The following is a 24,228-nucleotide window of genomic DNA, read 5'->3' on the forward strand; positions in this document are numbered from 1 at the left end:
TTATGTGTCACTAAGAGGATCATACATATGGGGAGAATCAATCCCAGCCTTGAAGATACTAAGAGCCCTAGAGTGAATACAACCTAACTAATATCACATATTAATAAACAGATAAGAAAACACAGAATAAGAGACAGGCATACCTCCCAGAGCATAGAGTAACTCCAACGCCTGAACCATCGACTGTGCTGGAGGGGGCTGTAAAAAACATAAAAACCCTCCTAAGTTAACTTCATCAGGTAACAGCCATAATAATGTGACTTTCCTGCTCAATCCACTCTTCTCTCTAACATGCCCCAGACTTCCCAGCCTCCACGCTTCTACTCTTGAAATGTCCTTCCTCTCCCTCTCAGCACCCTTAGTACTATTTGGTCTTTTATCTCAGCTTGACTAAACATTTCCTTTGAAGCTTTCCCTCATGCTCCCCTCCATCAGAAGCGATGGGTTCTTACCTTGAACTACCTCTTTGCTTTCCCTAAACTCTCATCAAACATTTCTAATTTTTACTTCGTGTCTCAGCCTTCTAAGAAGCCCCGTGATACTGCAGTATTGGTGGATGATTCATCTTTGCATCACCCACAGCCCTGCCCCAGACCCTGCCTACAGGGGTAACTGACATAGGTTAAATTTGAATTCCTGAAAATAAAAGAGAATGCTAGACAATTTGAAGCTAAGCAAAGCTGATATTGTGACCTTCAGTCTGAGTCTCTGGATCCTTACTATGTTCTTTCCTTCCACGCGCCTTTACTGAGCATCTACTAAGTACCAAGCATCATTACTATCATCTTCTAAATTATTTCATCTATCAGCCACATAATAAAATTATAGTCCTTTTGCAAACTGCGCAGTTTTTTTTCTTAAATGCATTCACAACAAATGTATTTTAAGTATCACGCTGTTGTAGTTCAATTTTACAGATGAGGAAAGTGAATAACAAAAAGTAAAAGACATTTGAACAAGATCCTAGAGGCAGTTGGTGGCAAAGCCAGAGACTGAATTCAGGTCTCATTCTTTCCACTCTACCCCACCCACTGACTGCCAAGGAACAAAGCTGTACTTCTCAAAGTTGCGCTGACTGCACGCACACACAGATGAGGGTAGGAACTAGACCTGATTCACTATACACTGGGGATTCAACAAATCACTGTTGACTAAATCATGTAACTGATTCACTAGCCTTTCCTCAGTGCCCACGACATCCTACTTTACAAAGAGGCAACGTACACAGAGCACCTAAATGGAGGAGCTTAACCCCTCTGGGATCTTTTATTACACTGAGATTACATGAATAATGGATAGCTCAAGCACTGAATGTGGTTCTGAATAACTACAGAACAAAACGGACAGGTTCTCTTCGACTCCTTTCAATCTTTGGCCCTGTTTCCAGTCAATCACCAAGCCCGATGAATTCTGCTCTTAGAATTCATCATCAATCAAAAAAACCCACACCTTTACCCGCCCCCTTCTCCAATCACATCCAGAGTATTTTCACTTCAACACACATTTACTAGTATTTCTCTATGGCCTCATCTGATTCGGGATCATATGCAAACGCTGTTTTAATGTAGTTGGAAGGACTGTGTGTGTATAATTTTAGCTTGTTTTTCTCACTGCCTGCTTTTCTGTTCCCTCTGTTCCTTGTACCCATGGACACTTCACAGCGAATACCCTGGGACAACAGCATACTATTCTGACAAGGTCATACACTGTGAAATAAGCAACTTTCTTACTACTGGGCAATTGAGTTCTTTTAGTTCTTTGCTACTGTAATCATCACTGCTAAATATACAAAATTATGTACCCTGTGATTTCAACTGTGAAAAAACATAATTTCAGGAGGAAATAACCAGAAGGGAATATATGAAGATGCATTTATATGTATTTTCCTCATTTTTCAGTTGTCTGAAAGTTTATGATTTTCGTTATTATATTTTTAATTTAATATAAAATGATACTATAAACATTATCCTACATGTAAGTTGTTTCTTTTGAATTATTTTTTTCCGGAGAAAATTCCCTGAGAAAAAATACCAGGCATTTCTACAGCTCATAAAATAATGTCAGAAAGTCCTCCATGAGGACTGAAACAGAATATAAAACCACTTTCCCCAAACTGTGTCAGCTTTGGATTTTATCATTTTTCTTTATGTTTGATCATTCAATTAATGTACAGTGGTACAGCTATTTCAATTTGCATTTATCTCTCCTAGAGAAGCCAAACATGTTCTAACGTTAGTTACTATTTGTGCTGTTCCCTTTCCTTTAGCTTTTTCTTTAGTGGGTATTCGATGTATTCACAAGGATGTTTGAAAACTCTATAGTTTTTGAGACACTGATCTGTCTTTTTTGCCCTTATGTTTTCCTTTAATCTGAGATGTGGAGCTTTTCATAAGCTTTTGATTTGCATATACTGTTCACTTTTCTGTATAATTTCTTGTACTATATACCAACATTCAAAGCGTATATTTTCTCCATACTTATGAGAAATAAGTATGTTTTCTTTGGGAGAGCAGATGATATTGTTACATTCTCTTCTTTCATTTGCCTAGTTTATCATGACATGCTACATTAGGGACTTTAGCATCCAGGAATCTAGCCTTGTTACACATCATATACCAACAGAGTTGGGATATAATAAGGAGTTAAAAATGCAAGCTTTCAAATCATAAAAATTCAAGAAGAAAACATGAGTGAATATTTATTAACTGACCTAGATATGGGGAAATGCTTCATAAGCACAAGAATAACAGAAGAAATCACAGAGGTAAAGATAGAAAGATATTACTATCTTTGCTTAGAATGGCTGCACATAAACAAACAAACAATAAAATACAATACAATCAGAAGAACTGTTTGCAAGAAATACTATAGACAAAGTTTAATGTGTTCAATAGTTAACGGACTCTTAATCACTAATAAACACTAATTCTAACAGATAAATGGCTTATCTGTTAGATAAGATTATGTAGATTTCTTCTTATATTTCAGAAGAAATATAAAGTGGCCAATAATTTTTTTTTAATCTTATGAGAAATCGAAAAAGATAGATACAGATAATATTTTTCCTCCTTCCCCCCCACCAAATCAAATTAGCAAAACTCTGGGCTTCCCTGGTGGCGCAGTGGTTGAGAATCTGCCTGCCAATGCAGGGGACACGGGTTCGAGCCCTGGTCTGGGAAGATCCCACGTGCCGCGGAGCAGCTGGGCCCGTGAGCCACAATTACTGAGCCTGCGCGTCTGGAGCCTGTGCTCCGCAACAAGAGAGGCCGCGATAGTGAGAGGCCCGCGCACCGCGATGAAGAGTGGCCCCCGCTTGCCACAACTAGAGAAAGCCCTCGCACAGAAACGAAGACCCAACACAGCCATAAATAAATAAACAAATACTTAAAAAAAAAAAAAAAAAAAAAAAAAATTAGCAAAACTCTAAAAGAAAATAACATGGCATGATAGGGGTATAGTGAGTCAGGCATTCATGCACTGCTGGAGTTTATACCTGTAAAGGAATTCGGCCTTGTATCAAGGATCTATGAAATGACCGTGGCCCTTTGACCCAATAATCCCACTCCTGGAAACTGACCTTGGGAAATAATCAGAAATGCAATCAGCCATAAGGACTTTTCCTGCAGCTCTACCAGAGCCCTCTTGGCTCCCCCAGTCATGACACTTGGGCACCTAGGCCTACACACACACTCCTGCCCTGGATAACTCCACCTCTCCCGACCTGCTGAGATCCCACTTGGGTTTCAGGTCTCGCCTCAGACATGACTAACTGGGCTGCGGGCCTTTCCTTTGTCTCTCAGAGCACCGGGCACAGGCACTGTCATTACCCACTTACTTGTCTCTCTCCCCCAACAGACAAGAACAGAATTGTGTCAGCCTTGTCTGGCTGTATTCCCCTGAACCCTGCACACAACACACGAGCTAAGTGAAAAAACCCAGAAAGGCAGCATGCTCTGTATCAGTGTCCTGACACTCCCCTGGGAGCACTCTGGCCTCCCAGACAGACAGAAGGCAGGACTTACCGACATGAAGTGGAACCTGAGGACGTTGTCGATCCCCAGCGCTTTCAGCTGCAGGATGACAGGGGCCAGATTGCTCCGCTGCATCTCAGGAACGGTGGATTGAGGCAGCTGGTCAAAGGCTTCCTCTGAGGATAAGAAATAAGAACTGTTTGGGATCAAATGTCACAATCAAATGCAATCATTATGCCAAAGGAACAGTTCTCCTTCTCTAACTTTAATGAGAGGCTCTAGGAGTCTAGGCTCAGATGCATATGATATTGTGACATAAAGTTGTTTCCTATTTAGGAAAGATCCTTCTATTTTTTAAATACCTTAGATAAATACATTTGAACAATATATCTTTATAAAAGTTTCTCCTTTTACTTTAGAATGCTTTTTAAAATGTGCTTCTTGGACTTCCCTGGTGGCGCAGTGGTTAAGAATCCGCCTGCCTATGCAGGGGACACGGGTTCAAGCCCTGGTCCGGGAAGATCCCACATGCCGCGGAGCAACTAAGCCCATGCACCACAACTACCGAGCCTGTGCTCTAGAGCCCACGAGCCACAACTACTGAGCCCGCATGCCACAACTACGGAAGCTGGCGTGCCTAGAGCCCGTGCTCTGCAACAAGATAAGCCACCGCAATGAGAAGCCCGCGCACCGCAACGAAGAGTAGCCCCCGCTCGCCACAACTAGAGAAGGCCCGCACGCAGCAACGAAGACCCAATGCAGCCAAAAATAAATAAATAAATTAATTAATAAAAATAAAATAAAATCAAATGTGCTTCTTGTTAGCAAAACATTAAATCAAAGCAACAAGTATTTGCTGAATCACTATGGGTGGCCAATTCCCATTCCCTCTGCTTGGGATGGAGTAAGTCAAGCAGGCCAGAACTACACATAAAAGCAAAGAACAATTTCAAGATAAATCACCAAATATAACCAGAACACAACCAAAGTATCTCCAAAATATAAAAAAAATGACCAAACCTTATAAAGAGCAAAATTTGTCCAAATCTAACTTTCTAAATTGAGCCAGGCACACACGTCACTCCCAGAATCTGATGCTGCCCCAAACAGATGAATGAATGCTTACATGCACCATCAGGAACAAAAGGTGTCCTCAAACAGGAAAAAGCACCACCAGGTTCAGAGGTGCCAAGATGGGAGGGGCAGGAGAGGGGAGAGGGAGGAAAGAGACTCTGGGAAGCCTTTTTATAAAAGCTAGATAAAAAGGGTGGGGAAAAAACAGGTAGGAAGAGATTAAATCCTTTTTGTGTATATTCAGAAAGCTTAAGGATCATATAGAGGAAGATTATATACAAAATCCTCCCACATCAGTCAGCACTTTAACTGTGCACACCCTCTTTCACACAAAGGCGGCTCAACTTCCATTCAGATCATAAATCTTCAGTTAACTAGAGAAAAATCAGAACAAAACAAAAGGTGTCATGAAGAAATAGCACTACCACTGAAGGACTTCAGAAAGCTTTAACTTGAGAAAACAGACAATAAATACTCTGTGAACTGACTGATACAAATTGCCAAATGCTTGGGTCTACTTGGAAGGTTCTGGGTAACAGGCGACAGCAGGAAGTTCCAAATGGGATATTCCCTTCAGGTTTCAAGAGTGTTTGGGGGATAGCCTTTTGGTAGGATAACCACATTTGCCAAGCACACTGCTGACCAAGGCAGAAACCAAGTCATCAGATAAGAGGACGATCCTGCTGAGAAGACGCTCACAGGAAGTAGGTGCTCCCTAAGAGTTCAATGACGCTCAATTAAACTCTACTGAGAACTCAAGTACACAAGGCATTGGGCCAAGAGCTGCAGGAGCTGTAGGCCAATGGCTCTTGAGAAGTTTCAGTGATTCAAAGGGGCCTGGGACCAAGATGAGGAACAGGCTAGGTCCCAGTGAGGGGTCCTCCCAAAGAGAAATGGAGGCAGAGGGAAGAAGGAAGGACAGCTGGTGGGAGAAGGCATTTGAGGGCACTGACATGTGAGAGAGGATTTCAAGGATAAGGAGGATCTGTTGGGCAGAGGAAACAGCCCATGGAAAGGTATCAAAGGTTTGAGAGGTGGATGTGGGAAAACAGAAGGTATGTCCAAGAAGAGCGCAGCTCAGCAGGGATGCAGTGTACGGTGGGTGCTGGTGGACAACAGGAGAAGACAAGCTAGAAATAGTCCCGTAAGGCCCTGGGAAACTGTTAAGGGTCTGAGCAGGTAGCACCCTGCTCAGAGCTGCGTTTTCTGGACGCAGGCTAGCGGAGAAAGCCTAGAGGCTGGATCTAATGTAGCCCATTACGTGGTCTCTCCTCAACCTCACCTCCACTAAAACTGCTCATGCTAAGGACTCCAGTGACCTTTTAACCAAATCCACTTGCCAATCTTTAGTCCACAGTCTACTGTTTGATTTCTTTGGAGCATGAGATGATGGTGGCCATTTCCTCTTTAAAAGTAACTTGAGTTCCTTAAATTAAACAAAGAATTACCATATGACCCTGCAATTCCACTCCTAGGTGTATACCCAAAAGAATTAAAAACAGGTACTCAAACAAGTACACATACATGCTTGTTCATAGCAGCACTATCCACAATAGCCAGAAGGTGGAAACAACCATCAACTAATGAATAAACAAATTGTGGTACATCCATACAATAGAATATTATTCAGCCACAAAAAGGAATGAAGTACTAATACAATGTAAATGAACCTGGAAAACATTACGCTGAATGAAAGAAACCAGACGCAAAACAACATATTATATGATTTAATTTATATGAAATATCCAGAACAGATACAGTCTTCCCTTGGTGTCCACAGGAGATTGGTTCCAGGACACCCCTCTCCCCCACTGCAGATACCAAAATCTAAGGATGCTCAAGTCCCTTATATAAAATGGCGTGCTATTTGCATATAACCTACACACATCCTCCTGAACACTTTAAATCATCTCTAGATTACTTGTAGTACCTAATACAATGTAAATGCTATGTAAACAGTTGCTGGTGTGCGGGCAAATTCAAGTTTTGCTTTCTGGAACTTTCTGGGATTTTCTTCCCAAATATTTTCAATCTGTAGTTGGTTGAATCTGCAGATACGGAGGGCCGACTGTCAATCCAGAAAGACAGAACAAAGACTGTTGGTTGGTGGTTGTCAGCGGCTGGGAGCAGGGAGAAATGGAGGAAAAACTGCTTAATGGGTTAGGAGTTTTACTTTGGAGTGATGAAAATGTTTTGAAACTAGATAAAGGTGGTGGTTGCACACTGTGAACCATAATAAATGCCACTGAACTGTTCAAGTTAAAATGGTTAATTTCGTGTTATGTAAACTTCACCTTAATAAATTTTTTGTTTGTTTGTTTGTTTTCTTAAAACTTCGTCCTCCCCGTATTTCAGTTCATCTTTTAGCCCTGGTTCTCCTCTTTGCACTTCGTCATTCCTTCTTAGCACCTTCAGTAGAAGACCCTCACCTCTCTGGTTTCAGGCTCTGCCCTCCCCCTCCCTCCCATGACTCCTCCTTACCCCCTTCCTCCCCTCCAAGTACTGGTACGTTCCACTCCCTCTGCCTGGTGTGCTGGAATCTAATCTCCACTGCTACCCCTTCACCTGGATTTACTAATGGGCTGCCCATAAGATTGGGCTCAATTACCGACTGTGGAGCCCTCTCCAACAGGATAACTCCCTGCTCTCTGCTTCCAAGGCTCACTCCATTAAGGTGACCCTATCACACCATAATATGCTGATCTGTTCATAAGCCTGTCTCCACCACCAAGCTGTCAGCCACGTGGTCACAGACCATGTCTCACCTGGCCCTAGATTTCCAAGCCTTGTCTCCATGCATGGCACAGAACAGGTGCTCTGTAAACATTTGCTAAAAGAATAAATGATGTCAAGGACTGAACAAGGAAGACGGTAACCGGAAAGCAAAGAAGAGATAAGTGGTAAACCCCCCCAGATCTGGTACATGATGGCAGATGGATATTGGACAGAGGAGGGAATGAAAAATGATTTGAAAATTAAGTCTGGAGAATTGAGAGAAACCTTGATACCATCGCCCACAAAAGAGAAGTACAAAGAAGGAAAGAGCAGCTCTGGGGACATCATTTTCTATAGGTAAGGCTGTCATCTAGCTGGAGAGAAAGCTCCTTAAGAGCTGGGACAGTCTTTATTGTCATTTCATTTTGCTCCCTCAGAGCCTAGCATGGTGCATGGCACAGAGCAGGAGTTGACCAACTAATTGCTTTCTATCAATGAGTCTCAGGAGAGATCCTGTCAGTTTAGCTCTGCAAAGATGCTCTGAACCAGAGGTAAAGATGGAACCCAGCGGCGGGGGGCGATGAATTGACATGTATACACTAATGTGTATAAAATGGATGACTAATAAGAAAATAAATAAATAAACATTAAAAAAAAAAGATGGAACCCAATGCGAGGACCCACAGGATTCAAGGATCCCAGAACCAGAAAATGGCACACGAAGCTAAGGGAAAGGTAAGAAAGACAGGACCTGAGCCGTAGGGCCCAAGCTACATGTCACATGGCTACAGAGAGGCTGAGGCACAGACATTAGGTTAGAAAGGAGATGTCAAATAACCGGTGATTCGTGGTCCAGCTTTGGCCAGCAGGGTGCAGTAGCAAAGAAGTGCCACATCTGGAGTGAGGAAGGCGGTGGAAGCCAGATTACCGAAGGCCTTGTGAGGGAAGTCTGGATCTTATGTTAAGTTCTGCCTATTACGGTAGATATCTGTAATATTCTCTGATGCCCAGGCTGAGTATCAGAAAGTCAAAACCCTTTTTAAAAAAAAAAGCCAAACTTACCTGTATAAAGGCGGTAACATTTTCCTGAGCGGCTGCGGCCACCACGTCCTGCTCGCTGGCTGGCTGATGCCTGGGACACTGGGACCACCACCAAGCACTCAATAGCTGTCCTGGGGTTGTAGGCTCGGAGTTTCACAAAGCCACAGTCAATCACATACACAATCCCGCTGATTGTGATGGAGGTTTCTGCTACATTGGTGGCCACTATCACCTAGGCTCCCAACAGGAAGGAGAGTAAGGATAAAAGTTATTTGGTTCTTTTCACTCTGAATAAACTAATCAAAATCCTAAAAGATTTTAAGATATTTCTGACAGTGCAGAACCTGTGAGAGGCAGTTTGGTATCCTGGATAGAGCATGATGAGTTTTAGGGTCAGGGTGCCCTGGGTTTGAATTCTCCCTAAGTGTGGGACCTTGAACAAATTACTTAACCTCCTGAGCATGTTTCCTTGTCTCCATAATAATATTTACCCTCTCCCGGGGTTCTTAAGGAGATTAAATGTGAAATATACATGAAGTGATTACAGCCTGGTACCTGGAGTACTTGGCCCAGAGTAACATTCAACAAATGTTAGTTTTCACCTTTTGTACAACTTAAGTAAATCACCACCTTGTACATGTCTAGTCATTTGCTCACTCACATTCTAACTGCTTTCTGAGGGTCTGCACGTTGCCAGGCACTCTTCAAGGTGCCAGGAATGTATGATGGACAAGAGTCTACATTCCAGTATGAGTGTTTGGGCAGAGAAATAATGAACATAAACAAGAGAGTGACTGGGAAGAAAATGCAACAGGGTAATACTCTAATATTATGTAGCATTCAATGTATATATCACATATTATAATATTATAATAATGGAGTGTGCTACTTCAGGTTAGATGGCCAGGGAAAGCCTCTCTAAAGGATGATTTGGGGCTGAGACCCGAGTAATAAGCAGCAGCCAGCCCTACAGGGATCCAGGCAGAGGAAGCAGAAACAGCCAATGCAGCCAGAGACCAGAGTAAATAAATACAAGACAAGCTTAGGAGGGAGGTGGGGACCAGATCATGCACAGGCTCTGGGCCACGTGAGGGGTTTGCATTTTATTCTAAGGGCACTGGGCACTGCCCCTGGAAGGTGTGAAGCAGCAGGAGACATGTACAGATAGCACTTAGAACTTTTTTCGGGCACTTTTACATCAATCATTTTATAAAAAATCTTCCTACCATTTTTACGTACTAGAGTCAGGATTTTATGCTATAAAACCATCTGTCTAAAAGTTACTGTTATTCATGCTTTACAGCTGAGAAAACTGGGCCTCAGGGTTGAGTAACTCATCCCAGGGCGCACGGTAACCCAGGCCTCCTGACTAGTTGGCTGCAGGTCACGTTTGACTGGACAGACTTGAGCTGCTCCATCCCAGTGGCCAGGAGGCAGGGCGCCCTCTTGCAAGTGGCCTGAAGTTGGGAGGGGATCCTCAGACCTGTCATCCCTCACCTACTGTGTTCTCTGCCACCTGCTGATAAACAGCTACTCTAAGCTGACTTCCGGCCCGTTCTGTACCTTCCTCATCTGACGGAAGGGAAAACAGAGCAAGGCCCAGGGAGGCGATGAACAGGAAGCAGACTGGCTGCCTGCTGGCTCCTTTAAACCGATGCTTCTCACCACGCCCTTCCCCACCCCAATTTCAAGGCCAAGGATGTTTAAGCCACACCTTGAATTAACCGACTCAAACTTGACTCTATAGGCAAACTGATGCTTCAAACAAATGGTTTAGAAACCATTTTGTAGGAACTAATCTAGTGTTCTTGACTGAGCACGATCCACCAAGACAGTCCTTTAAACCAAGGCGGTATCGCATGACGGGGAAAGATTAGGCAGGAAGAAAAGAAGCAAAGAGAAGTCACCTACTCTGGTAATTACTAAACCTTCCGTGGCGCAGGTTTAGAAATCTTTGCAACACATTATTTATTGTGCGCTTTTAGATCTGCTGCACAGAAACATGGATTTTAAGTTCTTAAAGAGACCTTCCTATTTAGCAAGTTTTACTTCAATTTAAAATAAATCTTCCCATATACCCGGACAAAACTGTAATTCAAAAAGATACACGCACCCCTATGTTCACAGCAGCACTGTTCACAACAGCCAAAACATGGAAACAACCTAAATGTCCATCGACAGATGAATGGATAAAGAAGATGTGGTACATATATACAATGGAATACTACTCGGCCATAAAAAAGAGTGAAACAATGCCATCTGCAGCAACATGGATGCAACTAGAGATTATCATACTAAGTGAAGTCAGTCAGAAAGAGAAAGACAAATACCGTATGATATCACTTATATGTGGAATCTAAAATATGGCACAAATGAACTTATCTAGGAAACAGAAACAGACTCATAGACATAGAGATCAGACTTGTGGTTGCCAAGGGGGTGGGGGGAGGGAGAGGGACGGACTGGGAGTTTGGGGTTGGTAGATATAAACTATTACATTTAGAAGGGATAAAAAACAAGGTCCTAAATGCATAGCACAGGGAACTATATCCAGTCTCCTGGGATAAACCATAATGGAAAAGAATGTATGTATGTGTGTGGCTGAGTCACTGTGCTGTACAGCAGAGACCGGCACAACATTGTAAATCAACTCTACTTCAATAAAAAACAATTTTTTTAATAAAATAAAATAAATCTTTCTAGTGGATAGCTAAGGAGCACCAACGTGATTATAGTCCCTGGTCCTCGGGTTAGACTCACCTTTCTGACAGTGCGTGACACCCTTTCAAACACTTTCATTTGCTCAAAGGAAGGCAGTCCCGCATACATGGGGAGAACCCGGAGGTGCCTCTTCATCCCGGTCCGACCCAGTGCTCGAGCCTGCTCAATCAGCATAGACACAACAGTTTCTACCTCTTCCTAAAATCATCGAACCAGGAACCAAAGAAAATGAGATCAATTTGAAGCATGTCATTTTATCATACTGCAAGAAAATGAAAGTTGGGATGAGGATTTTAAATGTGGTCAGATTCATGACTGTCGGAGCCATCACGTTCCACGCTGGGGTGGTATTTAATCAAATGCTACCGAACAATGGTGCCGACAGGGGTGAAAATTTGCAACTGTCAGGTTAATCACTGAATTCTACACTATCTGCGGTCAATAGAAGAATTCCTGATACACCAAAACTATGACTTTCACTGAGCTTTTTTTTTTATGCTCTGTGGCAAACAGCGTGGCATACATATGGACAAGTTGTGGCATACAAAATCACTATAAGCTTTCCCTAGAAAAGATTACTGAACCATGGAAAATGTTTGACAGTGGAAATGATTACAACTAGAAGGTAGTTCTGAACAGAGCTACAACCCTGAGTGAGCATTTGGGCTTGTTCAGTTGTTTTTCCAGTGATGTGCCTACTTTTCCCTTCCAGGATGAGCTGCAAAGGTATCACTGGGGAAAGGGGCTGCAGCAACAAGGATGCACGAAATGTACCTCATGCAGTATTCAATTCTGGTATCACAACGGCCCACTGAACTCTCTAATTTACTCTGGAATTAGCTAATAAATTTAAAATACATTTAACCCTCTGCAGACAGAACAGGCAGGAACTAATGACTCTCTGGCAATTGAGTTAATAGATGAATGACATCAAACAATTTTTTATGCAATCAAGTAACCACCAAAATACAATAAAACATGAAATCAGCGGCTAAGTAAAGTAACAGGCCTCTGTATAAATTTTGGTGCTGCCTTAACGTGTCTGTTCACCACAGAGAAAAAGTCCGATGGAATTACCTGGCCAGTGAGAAATGCTAATATGTCTCCATCTCCCTCTGTCTGGTGAATTTTCATCACAGTTTCTACAGTTGATTTGATATAATCTGGAACAGGACTGAAAAGATGTGTGAGATAAATTCATCACTAGAATAGGCTCATTAATTATAGATCAATTACCCTAGTAATCTGGCAGCGAAGCCTCGTGAAAGTTAGTTTGGGCCTGCCCAGCAGGTAATCAATATATGAATAATTACTGATAAAATAAACATTCATTCTTTTTTTTTCTTTTTTTAAATGCGGCATTCAAAAACAATCCGTAGTTACATGTAAACTATGATTTTTGGCTTTATTTGCAGAGACATAAAAGCAATAAACCCATGCAAATAGATGTCCTATCTTTAGCATGCAAGGATGCCTGGCCAGGGAAACTGGATCTATGGTCCCAGTGCTGAATTCCACACTCTATTTCCCCTCCTGACCACTGGCAGCATGTCTGACAGGAGTTAATGGGTGTCCTGTCCCACTAGAATCACTCCGAAGTCAAGCCCACAACTCTCTGGATTCATCTGCCACTGGCCCAGGCTCCCGGTCTTTGTCTGTCCAGTGACTAGGGGTAGGAATTAGGATGACTCCTTCCTGTCCAAGGAGGCTCCTCCTGAAAATGTCAACCAGGCCTTCTTGCTAAGATGTAAAGAGCTGAGAACCAAATGATTCAAATCACTAATACTGCCCAAGCTGACAGACAGTCTTGTAAAGCCCAGTTCTGACAACTATAGAACCCTCCCCCCTGTGACACTGTTACCATTTTGCTCTTTCCAGCTGAGCCCACGGACCACAGGGTCATAGAAACCTGCACATCAGTACGGAGAGTTTAAACTAAATCCAGCAGTGATACTGAGCAGGGTTCCAGAACACCCTATCAATGATGGGAGGTGCAAAACACACCCGCCCCTCCTCAGCAGTCTGGCACATCGCCCTCAGAGCCGCAAGCAGATGCAATTGCTTCTCATCCCACAGAACAGGCCTAGTTTTCTAATCGCCCTCATTAAAAATGCAAGGATCATCAAACCTTTGTAGATAAAAGATATCCACTGGAAATGTTCGCCCTTCTACTGTAAGGATCACGCACGTATCCCTGGCTGGGTCACTGGTGTCATTCTGATTAAAGAAATCCCAAAATTTCTAAAAGAAAAAAAAAACAATTCTTCATTCCTCTCAAAAAAACAAAAGGTTCATAGTAACTCATGGAAAGTAAGAAAGCAATATAAAACTGGCAGAGCACGGGGTGGGGAGTAGGGATTGGATATATATAATACAGACTAGGGGTTACAAAATAATTATTAAAATCATATTTTTATTATTGCAATTTTGGAGAATCACATGTCAATGACAGACTCTTTATTGAAGACTTGATAGAAATGATAAAAGTTAGATTTCCAGGGCTTCCCTGGTGGCGCAGTAGTTGAGAGTCTGCCTGCCAATGCAGGGGACACGGGTTCAAGCCCTGGTCTGGGAAGATCCCACATGCCGCGGAGCAACTGGGCCCATGAGCCACAATTACAGAGCCTGCGCGTCTGGAGCCTGTGCTCCGCAACAAGAGAGGCCGCGATAGTGAGAGGCCCGCACACCGCGATGAAGAGTGGCCCCCGCTTGCCACAACCAGAGAAAGCCCTCGCACAGAAACGAAGACCCAACACAGCCATAAATAAATAAATTAATTAATTAAAAAAAAAAAAAAGGTTAGATTTCCAAACTGCATTCAGCAGTGCATCTGAGTCAACATGCAGCTGTGCTATTGATCTTAACCCACCCACACCCGCCCCTCCCAACCCCTATATTTTGTTTAACAGAAAATTAGGTCAGAAGGTGTAATTCAAGTTAAATATGGATTAAATCAGGTTGATGTGTAGCTCTGATCTGGAAAGCACAGCTCTGATCACACAAGTTATCAGTGTATAGAGGAAGCGTGTACGTCTATGAACAGCAGATGTGTCCCTGGTAGCACAGTTACAGATCTGCATGTACTCTATATGCACGGGGACAGAGTCCTCTCCATCTTTACATGCCCCACAGGAAGTAGCACAACACTTTGTATGGGGCAGGTCGGCAAGCATTCACTTCTCTGATGCTCCCACAGGACCCTGTTGAGAAGAGTGGCTCTTGGCAATTCCTCCCGAATAGGTGGCCACATTCTCTTCAGTGGTACTTGACCACCAGACCTGCAGTCTATAGGGAGGCCTGACGTGAGAGCGCTGGCCAACGATGGGGGAGGGAGACTCCACCGAAGATGCCCTCTTGGGGCATGTGACCCAAGACACACAGAGAAGTTGAGACCGAGAAGAACCGAGTGACCAAGCCGGCGGGACACGGAGTGCTGGAGGGGGGCTGCTGTCTAGCTGCAGGGGCACAGGCATCCTGCAAGGTGGAGCACGCCATTATCTGACTCTCAGTGACCTTCCCGTTCCCCTGAGGCCTGGCCCGGCGTCACTTTCTCTTCTCCTAGGAGGCCTGGCCATGTGATCCCAAGGCCTGTCTTCTTTAGTTCCCAGGTATCTTCCCTAAACACACCCACGCCTGCTCCTGGGAACTGGGAGCCCAGGGGTGCCCTGAGGACCTGCATCGAGCACAGTGTGAAAGGGCTTGGAGGAGCACTTCTAAAAGAGTCCACTGGATTGAACTACAAAATAGCTGGATGCTACATGTTAACCTCAAAGTTGTGTTTGAAAAGAGTAAGCACAGGCATAAAAAAACAAGTCTCAGGCCAACAAAAGAACTGCGCTGTGCTATGAAGAACCACACGGCACCACTCTCCACGCTTCTTTCGGGTAAATTCTCTGCAAGTGACTTCAGCCTTCCTGTGTCCTGTGGTGTGCACAGCATGGGCACGCTACAAGTGATGCACAAACAAGGGAGAAGAGACTCCACCCCACTCCCCCAAAGAGTGAATAAGCCAGGGAGGAAGGCGTGCAAAGGACCAATCATAACATAAACCGAGGCCCAATGACTGGATGACCAGAAAAGAGCTGCGAGTTACAATTCGGGGAGGAAGACAGACAAATAATGACTGGCTGTAGGGAGGGCTTCCTGGAGGCAGCAGTATCCCCTGGCTAAGCCTGAAAGGATGAGGACGATTATTACCAGCTAGCAAGGAGAAGAGGTACCCCCTTCCTAGGATGACAGCAGAGTGTAGACTAAGATGTAAAGGGGCCCCTGATGGAGGAGACAGCTCAAGGTCTAGGGCAGGCCCGTCTCATCTCTGAGTTGGTTGTCTCATTGACAAAATGGATGAACTGCTCTCTACACCCTGCAAGGCTGTTGCTCCTATAAAGTGTGTCTGACTGCACTTGGCACAGGTCTGGCCTCGAACAGTGCTCAGTAAGTGATCGTAGTGATCATTCTGAAGTGACCCAAATGTCATACTGCACAGGCACTTTATTAGATGGGCAAGACAAGGGCAGCGAAGATGGGTGTGAGGTGATCAGACCTGTTCTGCATCCCTGACTCTGGAGGCCATTCTGGAGAAGGGCAGGGGCGATCAGAGGTTGGAGCCCAGCCGACTAGTTAAGGAAGCTATTACAACAGCTCAGAGGACAAAGAATGAAAGCATGAACGGGGGCAGTGTGAAAGCAATGCATTCCAGAAGTGTGACAGATGGGACCTGGCCATTGTGAGTGTGAGGGCACACGTGCATGCTGGGGACGATGGAATTACTTCTTACTCCATCAGGGGTAAAAACTTCCTAAAGCTAAAAAAAAAAAAAAACACACACACACACACACACACAAAAACACAGAAGAAGCAACTTCCTAAAGCAATGAATGTCCTGAGCCCAAATGACTATGACAATGAGAAAGGGACCACCATAGAGCCGCTGAGAGCCACGAGTTTGTAGGAGTCGCGGGTCTATGAGTTTCATGGTCTGTGACTAACCCGCTGCCGGCAGCCCAGGCTGGAGCGAAGGAGCTCAGTTAAGAGGCCAAAAGTGGAAGCATCCGCTGAACCAGGGGCTATGAAGACGGACAGCCTGGAGAAGGAAGAGTAGCCAGCAAAGGAGCCTGGGGAAGCCATCAAGGAGGCGGAGAGAGGGGAGAAGGCGGAGCTCCAGAAGCTGCAGGCGGAAGAGGAAGATTTTAAAAAAGGCTTGGCAGACAGGCTTTTTGGACCAAAAAGGCAAGCAGAACAGGGAGGAGGATGAAGGCTTAACACTGTTGTGAGAGGAGACGGCTACACCTTCTCTGTTAAGGAATCTGTGGTGCTGAGGGGTAAAGACAGGGAGTTACTCTTTCAAGAAATCAAACTCAGCATTAAGTGAGAAGGCATGAGATTTTCATCCTTAAGATCTTTATCTTTTATCTTTATTTGGAAATATAAAATATGGATTAGAAAGCAAATAAATATAGTATCAACAGTGTATGCATCTTGAGGCAGAATGAAGGACCAGGAGGAGTGAAATGGGTTCAACCCACCTAGAAAATAAGAGTTTAAGTCAAGTTTGAAAGACATGGATCACACTGACACAGACACACGGTGAGAAACATAAAATGACATAGAGGAAGAGACTTGTCTATGAAATGGAACGTAAACGACGTGGATGTCTGGTGCACTGCCTTCCCAGCTCACCAGCTTCCTCCCGGCAGCGGCTCTGATCTGACCCACAGGACTGGACCCCAACAGCCATGCCGACATGACCTGCCCACCCCTGGCCCATGCAGAATGGTCCCAAGTGGATTCCTGACCCCAGCAGACCCCAAATTCCTTCTCAAGGAATCTGGAAAGAGAAATTATTCTCTCTTCAAGCTGGACCTGTGACAAAAAACTGTGAGAGTTGTCAGTGATCCTATTTTCTGCCATATGAATGGAAGCCAATAAAAGAAAAACAATACCATGTGATACAATGGTCAATAAATACTTCATAATTATACCCGGTCATATCCTGTAATTGCTGACTTAATTAGGCTTACAAACAGCTAAACCAATCAAGGCGACTATCAGATCAGCTCCCGTCAAACTCCGCTTGCCTCTGCCTCCCAGCCGCCCTCACTGGTGTCCTCACCTGCAGGCTGGGCCACCCCAGACCCTGAGCGAAACCAGAGCGGGTGGTATCTATCCCTCCAGGCAGTGGAGCTTGGAATGAGTCTGTTGCCCACAGATCCAGCGGCCGGGGGGACCAGGGATGAGCTCGGCCCCCCCCGGGCCTCCAGGGCAAAATGTTACCTGAGCCACGCCCACTCCCACGCCCACACACCCCTCCTCTCTCATCCGCTTCAGCCCATTCCTTCCTCTTCCTCGCTCTCTCTCACCTGGGAACACATTCCACGCCCCACGTGTACCCACACCCACCTGGGTCCCCCCTCACTCACACACAGACCTCACTCCCCCTCACTGGCCGAGCCAGGAAGGGATGAAGAAAAGGACGGCCCGAGCGCACCCAAGGACCCCGTGAATGCTGCTGACATCCCGGCAACCCCTGCGTCCTAGCGCACTCAAGGTGTGACACAACTCCTACATTCCACTTTCCCACCTAAAAAAATCACTTCCAGGAAGTCCGTCTCTATCAACGACGGTAGGCAGAAAAGAAAGAAGCCATGTTTTTAAATCTCCATGCCACACCAAAGGCGAAAAAAAAGTAAGCAAGAAATAAGTATTAACAATGATTCTAAGAAAAGACTTGGATGTTACAGATTTCAAGCACAATAAAAACTATTGGGAATAATTTTTAAAAGGGGGGTGGTAACGAACCTAAGGGGTAAAATAGAGAAGATGTTCTGGGCAACTTAGTCATGGAGGAGATAACAGGAGATGAGGTCAGGTGCAGCCCTCAAAATAGCATTCCAGCCAGTATCATGGGTGAAGGGCATAAGAATTCATTAAAGACGGCAACAGAGAGCTTTAACCCAAGAGTTATGGTGGGCAGACCTAAGACAACAGACTCCTACAGCCCGTGAGAAGGTCCGAGAAACCAGCCAGGGCACGTGCAGGCATCTCTCTCAGCCATGCTGAGTTTTTTCTCCCTCCAAGTTGTTCTGCATCCCGGAAGCCACAGGGATACCAAGAGCCAGGTCCTTTTCATCTCAGCTGCATTACAGAACTGCCCTCCCGACTGGGATCTCCACATCTGTTCTTATGTCTTCTACACAGCACCCAAAGAGATCTTTCTAGAACCCAAATACGATCAAGCCACTGCTATGCCTCACACTCTGCTGGGGCTCCTGACCAGCAGGGCGAGTCCTTCCTCCTTCACGTGGCCTGTAAGGCCTCCCATCATCTGACCCCTATCAGCCTCTCCATTTGAATCTCCCATCACTTTCCATTCAACTAAGATTCATTCAACCCAAAGTCCCTGCTCTGTTGTGCCAGACACTGTTTTAGATGAAAGGGATAACATAGAGTAAGTCAGAGTCCCAGTCTTCATGGTGCTTACATTTTAGTGACAGGAGACATACAATAAACAAACACCCGGATATGCATAAGTTAGCTAGTGAGAAGTGCTAAACAGAAAAAACGAGGAGAGTAAGAGAATGGAGAGCGACAGGGACACTGTTTTAGACGGTGGTCAGGAAAGGCTCTCTGGGAGCTAATATCTGATCAAGACTGGAATGAAATGAGTGCAAAGCCATGAGAACGTCTGGGGTAAGAGTGGTCTAGAAAGAGGGTTCCCTCCCACCAAGAGCAGAAGCATGCTTAGGTTTTTCTGAGGAACAGCAAGGTGAGGCAGGAGTGTAAGGAGCACTGAAGAAGCTGGAAGGAGACAGAGAGGTGACTGGGGGCAAATCAGCCCCCGTAGGGGACCACGGGGCCCCTTGAACACATGGTTTCATGCCCCTGTGGTTCTGTGCATGTTTAGGATGCACTTCCCCACCCCTGCCCTTCTGGCGAACTTCTGTGCATCTTTCCAACCCAGGTGGGATGTCTGTCCTCTGTGAAAGCTTCTGGACATCCTCCAGATGACTAGAGAGTGAGCACCCCCTCCTTGGCTGTCTCAGCACCTTGAACAAAGTGAACCGCAAATATCTATTTATGTGTCTGCTTCCCGGAGAAGTCAGGGAGTGTATGAATCACCTGTAGCCAGAACTGTGCTTCTGTGCTGTGTGTGTGTGTGTGTGTGTGTGTGTGTGTGTAGCAAATGGTCAAAATTATGTGTTGAGTTGAACTGCTATCTGAACTAAAATATTAGTCATTAAGAGAAAAATAAGGGGGGGGCGGTTTGAGGAGGGATGGAGTGGGAGGTTGGGGTTAGCAGATATAAATTTTTATATATAGAATGGATAAACACCGCCTGCCAATGCAGGGGACACGGGTTCGAGCCCTTGTCCGGGAAGATCCCACATGCTGCAGAGCAACTAAGCCCGTGCACCACAACTACTGAGCCTGCGCTCCAGAGCCTGCAAGCCACAACTACTGAGCCCACGTGCCACAACTACTGAAGCCCACGTGCCTAGAGCCCGTGCTCAGCAACAAGAGAAGCCACCACAATGAGAAGCCCGCGCACCACAACAAAGAGGAGCCCCTGCTCGCCGCAACTAGAGAAAGCCTGCGCGCAGCAACGAAGATGCAATGCAGCCAAAAATAAGTAAATAAATAAATTTATTAAAAAAAAAAGAATGGATAAACAACAAGGACCTACTGCATAGCACAGAGAACTATATACAATATCCCATGATAAACCATAATAGGAAAGAATATTAAAAAGAAGAATATATATATATTTTTATGTATAACTGAATCACTTTGCTGTACAGCAGAAATTAACACAACAGGGGCTTCCCTGGTGGTGCAGTGGTTGGGAATCTGCCTGCAAATGCTGGGGACACAGTTTCGAGCCCTGGTCCGGGAGGATCCCACGTGCCGTGGGGCAACTAGGCCCGTGCGCCACAATTGCTGAGCCTGCGCTCTGAAGCCCATGAGCCACAACTACCGAGCCCGCGTGCCACAACTACTGAAACCTGTGCGCCTGGAGCCCGTGCTCTGCAACGGGGGAGGCCACCGCGGTGAGGGGCCCACGCGCCGCAGCGAGGAGTGGCCCCTGCTCACCGTGGCTAGAGGGAGCCCACGTGCAGCGGCGAGGACCCAATGCAGCCAAAAACAAATACATAAATAATTTATTTTTAAAAAATCTTTAAAAAAAGAAATTAACACAACATTGTAAATCAATTATACTTCAATTAAAATTTTTTTTTAAAAGAAGAGAAAAATAATGTAAACTTAGCCATAAAAAATTGTAGCATGGAAATTATTATATGTACAGGGAAAACTTCAACTGTACCCCCAATATAAATGCTCAAGTCATAAATTCAAGAAATATAGCCTCCTACTAGAGTAATAAAAAGAAATTGCCTGTGTAGGGGAAAACATAGTATGTAGAGAAACAAGACAAATAGGTATAATTATGAACTCAATTAATTACAGGCTAGTGTCCACCCACAAGCTGAAAAGGAGTTTCCTCTGATCACATGGAATCTAGGACATCGGATGGTCCCATAAAGAAGGTAGGCCATCCTGCCAAAGATAAGCTCTTGCTGCAGGTCGCTTCCCAAGGACATGTCCAACAATCCCAGTGCTAACCGGGGACAGAGGGCGAGAGGGGGAAATGCTCATACCTCTGCATCCAAGGTGGCTGAAGCCACAATCAATCGAAGATCCCCTCGCTTTTTCTGAATCTAAATAAGAAGACATAAAAAAAGACAATGATAATAGTGCGATACTTACAGATGAGATAATCCGATATCTGAAATTTATTACAAAATAATCCAGTGTGTGTACTTTTTTGCGGGGGGAGGGGGAGCTTAAAGATGAAACAAGACCAACCACAAATTGATAACTGTTAAGTCATAGGTGAAAAGGTGGCTCATTAGACTATTCTTTCTAACTGTGTAAGTGACAAAATTTTCCAAGATAAAAAGCTAAAAAAAAAAATTGGATAGAGAGTATAAAGGAGCTTTAAAACCTGAATCTGAATTTACCAGAAGTAAAACCATTTTTTCCTGACACCTAGGTCTCCGGATAGTCAGAATCTATGTATATACAGTTAAAGTATGAAAAAATACATCAAAAGCAAACAAACAATAAGTGATAACACCAAGACAGAAATATGGACAAAAGATACTAACAGTTATTCAAAGAAATAGATGATCAACAGGCATAGGAGAAATGATCAAATAAATTATAGCAAAAATGTGTAACAACGAGATTATTTTTTCATCCATCACATTGGCAAAGATTTATTTTCAGTGTTAGCAAAGATTCAGTGAAATAGGCCCCCTTGTTATACCATTCCTCAGAAGGCAATAACCTGGTGGGATAATTCCTCATAAGTATCAAAAAGTCTAAATCTTTGGCCAAGGAACAAATTAATAATGAAAATAAAAATAACAACAGCAGCTAGCATATACTAAATTATGTGCTATTCCAGGGTCTCGGAGTACAGTTGTATAGTATACGCACTGCACAAAGAGGCTAGGGGCCTCTGAAATCCAGCCCACCTTCCCCTCACCCAGCTGTGGACATCCTCCCAATGGGAAAGTTACCTCATAGTCTATTTGTGGCCCTGTGTCAGGCGCCATCCTAATAATTTTACATTTTCTGAGTTTAGCCTCACAACAGATTATGTCATAGGGCAGCTCTAAGAGAACACTCTTCAAAGACAAAGAGGTTCTGCCCAATGCAGTAGCCACTAGCTACATGTGGCCATAGAGCCCTTGGAATATAGCCAGTGTGACTAAAGAATTGAATTTTTTATCTTATTCTATTTCAACTAATTAAAATCTAAGGTGGCTAGTGGCTATCAGATAGGAAAGTAAACCAGCACAGAGAGAAGCTTGCATCTGTCTCATTTTAGAGATGAATAAACTCAGCAGAGTCAGATTTGAAGCCAGGCAGTCTGACCCAGAGTCCATGCTCTATCACCTCTTTCTAGACTCCTGTGATTGGGAATTTGTCCAAAGAAAACAACCAGAAAATACAGGAAGGGAGGAGAGGATGCAGGTAAGGTTGAAACAAAATTGGCTGTGGGCTATAACTGTTGAAGCCAGATGATGGGCACATGGGGGTCATTAAATCCTTCTCTCTACCCTGGGGTATGCTTGAAATCTTTTATAATAAATAGTGAAAGAATGAAAAGAAACAGAAATGCAACATATTTAACTACAAGGGTGCTCCTTGCAACATTATTTAAAATAACTTCAAACCTGGGAGCCATATAAATGCCTAACAGTAACGGATGAGTCAAATACTTTATGGTAGAGACGTGATTATATAGCCACTAAAAATAATGTCTTCAAAGAATATTTAATCACACAGGAAAATGATCTTGATGTAACGTTAAGAAAAATATGCAAGAGACAACTTAGAACATACAATCCAATCCCCACTTTGCCAAAACAGATGCATGTACACACACAAAAAGATGCACAAATTAAAAAGAAGAGAAGGAAACATACCAACATTGTACTGGTGACTGTCTCTGAATGAACAGGATGATAGGTGATTTTCATTTTTTTCCTCCATATTTTGTTGGATTTTCTAAATTGCTACAATAACTTTCCTAATCAAACAACAAACAAAACAAAAACAAAAGCAAAGCTATACCTTTTTCAGCAGGCCAATGGCAATGTCGGTGTACAAGGTCCTCTCGTGGGCTTCATCCAGCATGATGGCACTAGAATCAGAGGGACAATCTCAGTAAGCATCAAACCAACCACTGCACAAGCCCATCCAGACCATCAAAGGGACTGCTGGGTATTTAGCCCCCATGCGATCACCTTGTAGCAAAAGTAATGCTAAGTAACTCCTCTTTGACAAGGAGGTAACTCTTAAGCTAATAAAAATGGTGACATCAACATATCTTGGTGAAGCAAATGGTGTATTTATTGTTACTTCTAAAGAGTTTTACCACCCATGCTGGATTCCAACAGGATCTAATACATGATTTTAAATTCCAATATAACATGTAACCCCACAGAGCACATAAAAATCGGGACACAGCCCACCCACCCAAAGGCTGTTAAACTGCAGAAAACAGCATGAAGAGGCACATGGTCTCAGCCGTGCCACGTGTGTACCAGTGAGTCAAATGTGATCTCCTTTCCCAGAATACCACAGAGCCTGAGTGGGACCACTTTAACGCCATGAGCAATGGACAGAGACACACAAGGAAAGGGAAAGTATAAATAATTATTTGGACTCTGCATATTACATTCAACAAAATGCTGCCAGGTTCTGTGCTGTGCCTCTGCAGTCACCCTCCAGCAAGATAAAAACAAGTCAACAGACTGTTCAAATAACGACAGGGATTTTAACGAGCCCAGTTTTGACTCTCTGTAAATTCTGAAAAGAACATCAAGGGTGGTAACAGCCAAAGTAAGGAGAAAAGCTTTGGGAAAGCTGAGCATGGTCGCGAATTCCATCTATTAACACAACTGCTTCTCAATCTACTTGTGTACTTTTGAAACTTTAGGAAACTTATCACGGGAAAAACACATTTACCTGTATTTTGTTAACAATGGATCAACCATCATTTCCCTGACCAGCATTCCATCGGTCAAAAACTAAAACACAGAAACACAAAGGTTTAGAAATAATTCAAGAAGTTCAAGTACAACCAAAACACACACAACCTCATCACCAGTGTGTGTACAAGACAATTCCCACC

The 24,228-nt window shown here is 44.0% G+C and overlaps 1 protein-coding gene across 4 annotated transcripts in view; it reads right to left on the bottom strand.

Moving 5' to 3' along the window:
* The window catches only part of DHX35 (DEAH-box helicase 35), a 71,570-nt gene that overhangs the window by 21,239 nt on the left and 26,103 nt on the right, over window positions 1–24,228 (bottom strand). For 3 of the 4 annotated variants that reach the window (XM_061208082.1, XM_061208080.1, XM_061208079.1), the window contains exons 6-14: window positions 24,063–24,124; window positions 23,166–23,235; window positions 21,179–21,238; window positions 13,651–13,763; window positions 12,600–12,696; window positions 11,562–11,720; window positions 8,823–9,033; window positions 4,023–4,147; window positions 144–198 (exon numbers count right to left, since the gene is read on the bottom strand). In XM_061208082.1, the coding sequence (XP_061064065.1) occupies window positions 144–198; window positions 4,023–4,147; window positions 8,823–9,033; window positions 11,562–11,720; window positions 12,600–12,696; window positions 13,651–13,763; window positions 21,179–21,238; window positions 23,166–23,235; window positions 24,063–24,124 (952 nt within the window). The remainder of the gene's footprint in view (window positions 1–143; window positions 199–4,022; window positions 4,148–8,822; window positions 9,034–11,561; window positions 11,721–12,599; window positions 12,697–13,650; window positions 13,764–21,178; window positions 21,239–23,165; window positions 23,236–24,062; window positions 24,125–24,228) is intronic. The other variant, XM_061208081.1, reaches the window with a different exon arrangement.

This window comes from Eubalaena glacialis, chromosome 13 (genome assembly GCF_028564815.1).
Source record: "Eubalaena glacialis isolate mEubGla1 chromosome 13, mEubGla1.1.hap2.+ XY, whole genome shotgun sequence".
Taxonomy (NCBI): Eukaryota; Metazoa; Chordata; class Mammalia; order Artiodactyla; family Balaenidae; genus Eubalaena; species Eubalaena glacialis.